This window comes from Mus pahari, chromosome 2 (assembly GCF_900095145.1).
Source record: "Mus pahari chromosome 2, PAHARI_EIJ_v1.1, whole genome shotgun sequence".
NCBI lineage: Eukaryota > Metazoa > Chordata > Mammalia > Rodentia > Muridae > Mus > Mus pahari.
In genome coordinates this window covers 105244099-105253706 of record NC_034591.1, presented here as the reverse complement: position 1 = coordinate 105253706, position 9608 = coordinate 105244099, and the positions used below count along the sequence as shown (strand labels likewise).

The 9608-nt window shown below is 54.2% G+C and overlaps 1 protein-coding gene across 1 annotated transcript in view; it reads left to right on the top strand.

The window, feature by feature from the left end:
* Positions 1-2455, top strand: part of Eefsec (eukaryotic elongation factor, selenocysteine-tRNA specific) — a 199766-nt gene extending 197311 nt beyond the window's left edge. Inside the window, exon 7 of the mRNA XM_021190399.1 lies at positions 1955-2455. Within this exon, the coding sequence (XP_021046058.1) occupies positions 1955-2145 (191 nt within the window). The 3' untranslated portion in view covers positions 2146-2455. The remainder of the gene's footprint in view (positions 1-1954) is intronic.
* Positions 2456-9608: the final 7153 nt, after the last annotated feature.

Below are 9608 nucleotides of genomic sequence, written 5' to 3'. Positions count from 1 at the left end.
GGAAGGAAGGAAGGAAGGAAGGAAGGAAAGAAAAAGAAAGAAAGAAAGAAAAGAAAAGAGAAAAGAAAAGAAAAGAAAAGAAAAGAAAAGAAAAGAAAAGAAAAGAAAAAAGAAAAGAAAGAAAGAGTGATATCTGCCACATTGCCCCAGGAGCTGTTGGCACAGGTTTTTTGGTAGACCCTTAGTGTTGTTCCCAGATCCCTGTGACGCCACAGTGACCAAGCTGCTGAATGGCCACAGTATTGCTAATGCCAGACTTGTTCTTGCATCCCTGCCTACTCTGAGCTGATGTGTGTAACCAGAACCATCACAGATGAGATGGACTGCCGATTGGGCCACACCTGTCTCTCTAGCATGGCACAGACGCTCTGGAGCCCTGCACCTCTTTAGTGATCAGACCTCCTGGCACCAGAGAGAGACAGGCCCTTACCATTTGTCAGGGTCTGGTGCCAGCAGGAGGAAGGCCCAGCTCTGATTCAGGGACTCAGATACCTGCAGGCCTGGCACCAGCCCAGGGCCTTCTTACTCCAGGGCCCAGGCACCATCTGAGAGGAGGACTACAGATCAGGCTGCTGCAGGAAGACACCTTTCCCTGTGTGCACTCAGGCAGGCAACCTCACTCCAGGGCCCTGTCAGCAGCTTCAAGTCCTTGGCTTTCCCCAGGCCTCCAGGTTCTGAGATGGCTCACGGTCTCATTTTTGCACTGTAAGCCCAGACTCTTCATACAGTGAGACAAGCCATTCCTAACCTGAATGCAATTATCTAGGGATGTACTTCTTTTTAAATCCAGAGATTGGGGGCCAGTGCAAGGTGCTTGGAGAGGTGGTAGCCCTCTTCAGGGTCATTGTCAGAGGCAGGGCAGGGGTAGCCTATGCCTGTAATCGCAACACTCAAGAGGCAAAGCAAGAATATCTCTGAGTTGAGTCCAGCCTGCTGTACATAGTGAGTTCCAGAACAGCCAGAGCAATATAGAGATATCCTGACTCAAAAACAACAACAACAAAAAAAAACATTGTCAGAGACCCACATGCTGGTGGATTTTGCCCTTCAGAATTATGGACTGTCAGGAGATTCCCCCAGGTGCTAGTAAGTACTAGCAGACATGGCCTGAGCCTCTTCGCAGCATCTATCTCATCTGCAAATAAGACAGTCAGTAGAATATCTCAACACAAGACTAAATAATCATGTAGGATGCTGGACTCAGTAACTACTGCAGAGTCCGCAGCTGCCAGACACTGTCAGGATATAGCATAACTAAAAAAATGATTAAGCGCTGGGAGGCAGAGGCAGGCAGATTTCTGAGTTCGAGGCCGGCCTGGTCTACAAAGTGAGTTCCAGGACAGCCAGGGCTACACAGAGACACCCTGTCTCGGAAAAAAAAAAAAAAAATGGCTAAGCTGAGGGACCATGGGATGTCTTCCACTGTGGAAATAGAAAGAGAAAAGGCAGTTGTAGGTGAAGAAAGATCGTGTTGAGCTCTTGAGAATGGCCAGGAGCCCAGCCTCTGGGTTGGTGATAAGGATGAGGATGAGGAGCTGGCTATAGACAGTGTCTCCCAGAGCCTGGGTAAGATCCTGCAAGAGCTCTGACCCAGGAGAGCTGGTTAAAGCTCCCAGCTGCTCCCCTGATCACTGCTGGTCTGCTTAGGCTCCCTCCTCTGGACCCACCCAGAGGCAGAAAGAAGACATTAGTCTGCTACAGGTTCAGACTCCCAATATAAGGGTAAGAGAGTATCACCACAGTGGCCAGGAACTTTTAGTGACATATCTGGCAGGTAGAACCGTGTCCCTAGAGAGCATTTGGTCCCTAGGGACCAGATGAGCAGCCAGAAGATCAGAGTCATACCCCAGAAGTGACTGGCTGGTAGTGAACTGGCAGAGGTAGTGATGCTGAGTTGGGGGAGGCAAGGACAGCTGTGCCTACAATGAGTCAGTGACACTTTCATCCCTTGCAGGTGGCCTCAACCCTGAGTCCAAGAAGATCCTGACACCTACACTCAAGAAGCGGAGCCGAGCTGGCCGTGGAGAGACCACCAAGCCAGAGGAGGGCACTGAGCGGCCAGAGCCCATACAGCCTGTGACGCTCAGCCTGTCTTTCAAGCGCTATGTCTTTGATACCCAGAAGCGCATGGTACAGACTCCCTGAATGAACCATCCTGCCCAGCTGCAAGCCAGACCACAGTGCCAGATGCCCCCAGACGTGCCTCAACCTCCCTAGTCTGTAGGCAGTCAGCCCCATCCCACTGCCATTGCATTGTTATTGAGCCCCATTGAGAAAACCTGGGGAAAATGAGGAACCGTGCCAGGAGGCACTCAGGATAGCAACTAGACCCACTAGAAAAGGGCCTTAGCAGAGCCAGCAACCTGGGTCTTCCCCAGCTAGAGTTTGTGCAGCCACTCAGCCTTGCCCCAACTAGCTGGCACCCTCCAACTGGAAATAAACATCTCATATGTGACCTAGTGTGCCCATAGTCTGCCTGTCTCCCAGGGGAATCCCAGGCACCATAGGGGATTGCGTGCATTGGGTTTAGGACTCGAGAGCTGCTAGGTTCAGACAAGTGTCTCCTGGGCTGTTGTCAGTGGACCTTGAAGAATGGAGGTTTTCTGAACAGCTGAGTTTCCTGGTGTCCTCTGGTCAGGGGTTAGTACCCTGGGGTTCCATCTTTGCACTAGAGGTCAATAGGCCCTGGCCTCCAGTTTTGGAACCATGGACTCCCAAGGGTGCTAGACCAGGGGTGGAGTACCTGGACCCTCTCCATGCTCATCTTCAGCCCCAGCACCCTCAAGCTTAGCATGGGGACTGAGATAGGGGCAAGAGGATAGAACTGGCCAATGAAGGATATCAGAGCTTTTCCAGACACCTGTAAGGGGAGCAGATGTCCCAACGTTTCTCAGTTTGGCCTCCAGACAGACGTGAAGGCCTCCCTTTATCCCAGTAATCGGTGCATTATGCTTTAATTTTCAAAAATGGCATTAAAAATATTAACAGGGGCAGAATGTGATCAAATGACTTGGGTCTGTTAAGCCCCAGAGTTAAGGACAGAGAAAAAGGAGCCAGACCACAGAACACAGCGTCCCTGTAAGTCATGGTCCCTAGTCAGATATATCATCAGCCCACCAAGCCCCTCATGCCTCCAAGAGGCCAGGCCCCAGGCAGCCATAGTCAGGACAGCCTATAGCTGAAGGCAAGCAGGGGCTGGGTCTTACTACCAGGCCTTTAGGGACCAGCTTCCTCTAGTTGTAGAACTCCCCTGGCCTGGGTCCCAGAGGACAACAAATGTAGTGAGTGTAGCCATGGGACTACGGGAGCTCCTTTCCTAAAGGAGCTGAGTCCCAGCTCTAAGGAACCCCACCGGTGCCACCTGCATGGGCACCTCGGGGTGGCTGCCTTCTGCTTGGTCCTGGACCTCCTGTGCCCTCATTTAGCTCCACCCAGCCCTAAAGACTACCATGCTTGAAGGACAGGGCCACTGGCTGAGCTACCCCATGCCCTGCCCCACCCTATTTACCTGTTAGGAAGCCTGGGGGAGCAGCCAGTTAGAGCCAGTGAGGCCCAGGCTTGGGCACAAACTTCAGGGCAGGTAGCCAACCTGGCTGAGGTCCCATAGTCCCCTCCATCACTCCTGGGAGCCAAAGAGGCCTTCCAGGATTGTGGCCTCTAAGTGTTGGTGAGTGGGTGAAGGGTCTGCATCCTCATAGGGAAAGAAGCCCTTCTGCTCAGCACAAAGACTGGACCAAGAGCCTCCCCTGGACAGGGGCCCAGAAGTTTACTCCTCTCAGAGTCCCTTCCAGTTGGGGTGTATTAGCCCTGTCTTCTCCGATTGGGCATATGACCTTGGGCAGGTCCCCAGCTTATATCTCAGGATCCCCATTATATCAGAGAAGCCCTGCTCTATTGAGTAGATCTGAGCACATGGGACTCTGCTGAACATGGAGCTGCCTTTACATTCTGTAGCCTGGGAGAAAGCCAACAGATATGTACACAGAGGTACTGCAGCCAGCCCCAGCCCTAGCCTAGCTCCAGTTGAGCCATTTCTCCAGGACCTGTACGTGTCTCCATGTCCATAGCCCAGCATCTCTCCTGAAGACTACTTTCCTACGTGGAGACACAGAAGAACCCAGGGTTGAGCACTGGAAGGCTCAGCGTGTAACCCCCGAGAGCTTATAGGACTCTGAGAATGTGTATAAGGCAGGCCTGCCCAGTGTGGCCTCAGGACACAACTGGGCCCCAAAAGCGGCCTCTCGCAGGCATGATATCGATGGAAACCTGAATACACGTTAGTGAGTTAAAGATGGGATAAAGGAGCAGCCCTGCCAAGGCAGCAGTGGGAAGGAGCCGATCAGGACTGGCTATAGGCAGGACCCTCAGCTTCAGGACCCCCCACCCCTGACACCGTCCCTGGTCCCAGTATTGTAGGGAACACACGACTCCAAAGGGCCAGGCTCATTGCAGCCATAGCCCACAGGAACTTGCTTGGGATCTGTGCCAAGGGTTAGGGCCCTAGACATCCCCAACCCCTTGCCATAGTGCCTGGGGTGTGTCTTTGGAAAAGAAGCACCCTCTGGCCTATTACTAGCTGGCCTGCCTACACAATATGAAGTCACACAGCCAGTGTCACAACACAGGCTGGGTGGGGGCAGCATGATTGGCAGGCCCTGGAGCATGGGGCTAATGCACCAGCACAGAGATAAGGCTTATCTGGAACCGTCCCTGGAATCGAGACTCTGATGGAAACAGGCTCGGGGTTAATATATTTTTGATAGATAACGGCTGGTAAATGGGAAGCCCTGGGGGCCTGGGGCAGAAGGGGTGGTCTCTGTCCTCCCAGCCAGGCACATGTGCACCTGGGTTCATGCGTGGACAGAGCCGCTGGACAGGGCCAGTGTCTGGACACCATGTGCTCAGGGTTTGTCTGTCTACTGCATGTGTGACATCTGCACAGAAGCGGAATAAAGGAGAGTGGGGTGTGGTGGATGCAGGGATGCAGGGTGGTGACCCACAGCGCACAGAGCACAAAGGTGAATGAGCATCTTCTCTAGGACCTGGCAAGACTAGCAATAGGGGGGCTATCAGGAGTACCAAATCCAGGGCCCTGAGCTGGGTAGAATTCCCTCCAGCTCAAGGGTGATCCCAGCCCAGGCTTCCTGACCTGGACAACCTCCATATTGCCGCTTTCCTGAACACCACTCATGGACTCCCAGTTCTAGCTGGTCCCTTTCTTGAGGGTCATCTATGACCCTTCTGCCAAGAGACCACAGAGGCTCCATGAACAAGATCTTGAAGCAAGAACAGGAGTTTGCCGGGAGAGGAGGGGCATGCTGTTGAGGGGCCAGAAGTGCAGGCTCTAACAAGGAAAGCCAATAGATCACTAGAGGACAGTGAGTTAAGGGCTCCCCAAATCCCATCCCTCCAGGAACCCCCACCGGAGCAATCACCACACCACTGAGAGCAGAGTTAGCCATGAATTTGCTCACCTCAGCCAGCAACAGGCTTGCCTGCTGGGAGTAGGTGGGTGGCATGGTGCTGGGCTAAGCTGACAGGGAGACTGGAGTGGAGGCCTGAGGAAGAACAGCAGCAGGGGTGGATTCCAGGGGACCCTTCTTGTACCAGTCAAAGACCTGGGCAAAAGATCCCTGTGGGGTGGCTGGCTCCAGGATAGGGTCGTTTCTGGCTGTGGGAGGGGAGCAGTTCAGAATGACAGTGGGAAGGGGGTGTGTGGAAGGTTTGGGAATTCACCACGGGTAGTGGAACTTGGATATAAGGACAGAATTGTGTAGGGCACCAAAGATGCATCTTTGGACACTGATTGGGGTCCCTTTGCTATGACCCAGCTTGAGGACACAGACCTACCTGTCCTGTACTCACTAGACATTGGGGAAAGCAGACTGGACCTTCCCACCATGGCCTGTACCCTTTCTTCCACCTCAGCCTGCATGCTCGGGTCCAGCTGGTAAACCTGTAGGTCAGAGGTCCCTCAGCCCAGGCTTAGGTGTTGCTCAATACACTCTGAGCCCCTGACGTTATCATGGGCCTAGAGCGGAGAGCAGCAGCAAAACAGTGACTTCCTGCGGCCACAGCTGGGGCCCCTGATAAAGACTACTGGAGCCTGGTGACCCTTCCAGGGATGCCCTGTGGGCACACATCCCACATGACCACTTCTGGGCCCAGGCTTTGCTTGGCCCTGACGTACACAGCCGCAAGGGACAATGGTGGGGTGGGGATTTCTTTCTCTATGTGGTTCCTAGTTCCCATCAGTTCCCACCCTCCCCTGAGCCATAGGGTTCGCTAAGTCTCATGGAGGCAGGGATGGAGGTAGCCAGAAACCTTTTCCACAGCAGGGCTCCGGAAGGCTCTTTGGGCCCCAGGAGGAGACTTGTATGTTGCTCACTCTCCAGCTTCAGGCCTCTGCCCTTTACACCTGCGTCTCTCTTGTCCCTCAGACTGGGCTCTGCACTTGTACCGAGCCCACAAGTCCAGCTCTTGCATCAGGACAGTGGATGAGCAGGAGGCAGGAAGAAGTATCAGCCCTCCAGCAGGCCCTCGGGGTCTCCTGGCTCTCTTCCCAGCTCCTCCCTCTGCATTTGGCAAGACCCTTACAGAACCAAAGGGACCCCAGCTAAGGTTTCTCGAAGGTGTCTTGAGTTGAGCTTAGAGCAGGTTAAAGACCAGGTTTCTGTTCCTACTCCACCGTTAAGTCCATCACCTACACAAAACTATCTGTTCCCCATCACCGCTGACCTCCATCATAAACCTCCAGCACTAATTTCATCACTGCCACAGCCATCAGTAAATTCACATCATTGTCACCAACACCATTGTCACCAGCAACAGCATCTCCACCACTACCCATTATGCATCAGACCTGTGAAGAAACCCTATCTTCGGGACAGTGCACTTTGCCACCCCACCCAACTCCCAGTATGGCCAAGAAGATACACTGGCCTCAGGCCTCAGGAGCCAGTAAAGAACACAGCTGTATATGGGGACTCATCCCACTTGTTCCTTCCAGTGGGGACATAAGCTGCCCCTTCATCTTGGTCTGTCCTACACAGATGTAGAGATCCATTCTCAGCATGGTACCCATCAGGGTGCTGCCAGTGACAGCTGAGGCCCGCTGCTTGCATCCTGTATCTACATGTTTTATTGCCCAGATTGTGAACACCTGAAACCCCAACCCTTGGTGAAGGCAGAGAGATCAGAAATGTCAGGTCGTCACCCTCCCCGTGGACTACCAGGGAATGCAGAGATGAGTGGAGCCGGGCTTGGGACAGAGGCAGGGGTAGAAATGATGTGAGCTGACTCTGGAGCTGGTGAGTGGGGATGCGGGGACAGCCTCAGCAGAGGAGAGTGCCCTGATGACTCGGCTGCTTCAGATGGGGGCTGCGAAGAGGCCTGAGCTAGACACACAGAGGGGAGAGCCTCAGGCAGCTGCTCACAGGTGCAGGCTGGCGCCACTGGAGGCAGGTGGTGTGGGTGGGTGCTGGGCAAAACTGTGCAAAGGCAGAGAAAGATGGAGCAATGCCTCTCTAATCAGATGTGAGTGAAGATGACTGGGCGATAGCCAGTAATCGTTGCATCTCTCAGTTCTAGGTACTTGCCCAGAGGGAAAGACTCATCAGTATGCTGTCTGGCCCTGCTCATCACTATCCCCAGCAACCCTGAGGGGATATGGCCTTCCCCAGGCCTGGCGTCAGCCAGGGCAGAGACCACCTGCAGATGTGGGCTAGGTCTCCTCTCTGGGATGCAGGTGGTTTGCTAGCCTCCATGAGATGGGAAGAGGCTTCATCCTAGACTGCACAGCCCCAAAGACAACGCCGATCAGAGGCCACAGCATGAGCCTGTGGCGTGGACAGGCAGTGGGCCACCGATAAGAGAGACAGTTGTCAGAGTCATGGGGACCACTGATAAAGCAGACAAGCATCTCCCGGTGGCCGGAAGGTGCTGGGAAAGCCAGTAGGGGCACCCACATGGGTAGATGTGCTGAGGCTGCTGGTTAAGAACAAGGCCCATCCAGCCTCAGCAGGCAGCTGCTGCATAAACCCAGCCTTGCTGGGGTTGTTACCAACCTCCAAGTGGGTCCCCAGGGGCTCCCCAACATTCCAGATCCTCCCTACAGCCCCAGTGCTCTCAGCAGGGACAGTCCTCCTCTACGGCCATTGGCTCCTCCAGTTGAGGACACGTAACCAGCACAGGGAGGACCGAGGAAGTTGGAGCTGCTAGGGCAATAGGGCCCTGTATCACATGTGAGAAGCCTGCTGTGGGTGTGGCACATGCTCTTACTCACAAACTCATGGTATTCTGTAAGATGTCCTCCCCTCAATCCCCTCCTTGCTGAGTCCCCAAAAGGCCAGGTGACAGAGCTGTGCTCCACTGTCTAGTGAGGGTCAAGGGCACCCCTCAGGCACCCTTGAGTATGCAGGCATTAGGCCCCGGGAGCCACCTGCCAGCCATAAGGTCTGCGGTATCAAGGCTGATGGCATAGCTGGGTTGTCTCAGGCTCTGTTCTAGGTAGGGCTTGGTGGTCACCGTTCCAGTCTCAGCCCAGGAACACAGCTGAGGCTCAGACATAGAGGAGATCCTCATGGGGTCATCTGAGATTGTGAGGCCTGGGGACTCTGCACCCAGTCTGAGTGAGTCCAGAGTCCACACCCTTCCCACAGAGTGCTGTCTTCATGTGCTTTGTCACCTTGCCTATGTATGCATGGGGAGTATCCTGCTTCGCACTGGACAGCAGTCCCTCTCACAGGGGCCATCCTGCTTTACGCTGAGGAGGGACAGTCCCGCTGTCCCTGCCCTGCCTTATATACTAGAACCTGTCCTGCATTATACTGGGAGCGGGGTGGGGTGTTGGTCCCTCTCACAGCCCCAGCCATGCTCCTACCTTGTTTACTCCACACCCACAGGCAGGGAGGGGGGCCCAGCATGTCACTGTCCTGTGGGAATATGGGACAGGATCTGTGGCTGGGGCTGCAGAGCTGCTGAATTCTCTTGTGAAGCTGCATCAGCCACTTGCTCAGCACAAAGGGAAGCATCTATCTGGGAGGAGTGACACCTACCCAGAAAAGACGAAGACGAGGGGAGCACTCCCTGGAGCCCTGGACCCAGCTGTCTGTGGATGTGACACCGTGGTCCTCACTCTCCGAGAGCCGGTTGGAGTCATCTTTCTCCTGTGATGCAGTATGTGCAGTGGTCAATGCGGGGCGTGTGGACCCGTGACCAGCCAGAGAATCTTACCTCAGCCAACACTCTGCCTTGGGTCCTCAACCATCCTACCCAACGCTTGCTCTCTGTACCTCCCTGAGTTGGAGTGTCCACCTGGGGCCACTATGTCCCATCCTGTCCCCTGCTTAGCCTCTTGAGACCAATCCTCAAGTAAGTCCCCATCCTACCCCAGACCCTGCAACCCTACCACAGAGCCACCACCCTACAGCTGGGCATATAGGACCAACTTAGCAGTTCCTGTTGGCTCTATTGCACCCTTAAATATCTCTCTCTCTCTCTCTCTCTCTCTCTCTCTCTCTCTCTCTCTCTCTCTCTCTCTCTCTCTCAAGATACCTCAATCATGCCATATTCAAAATGCAAGGAACTCATTGACCTCCTCAACAACT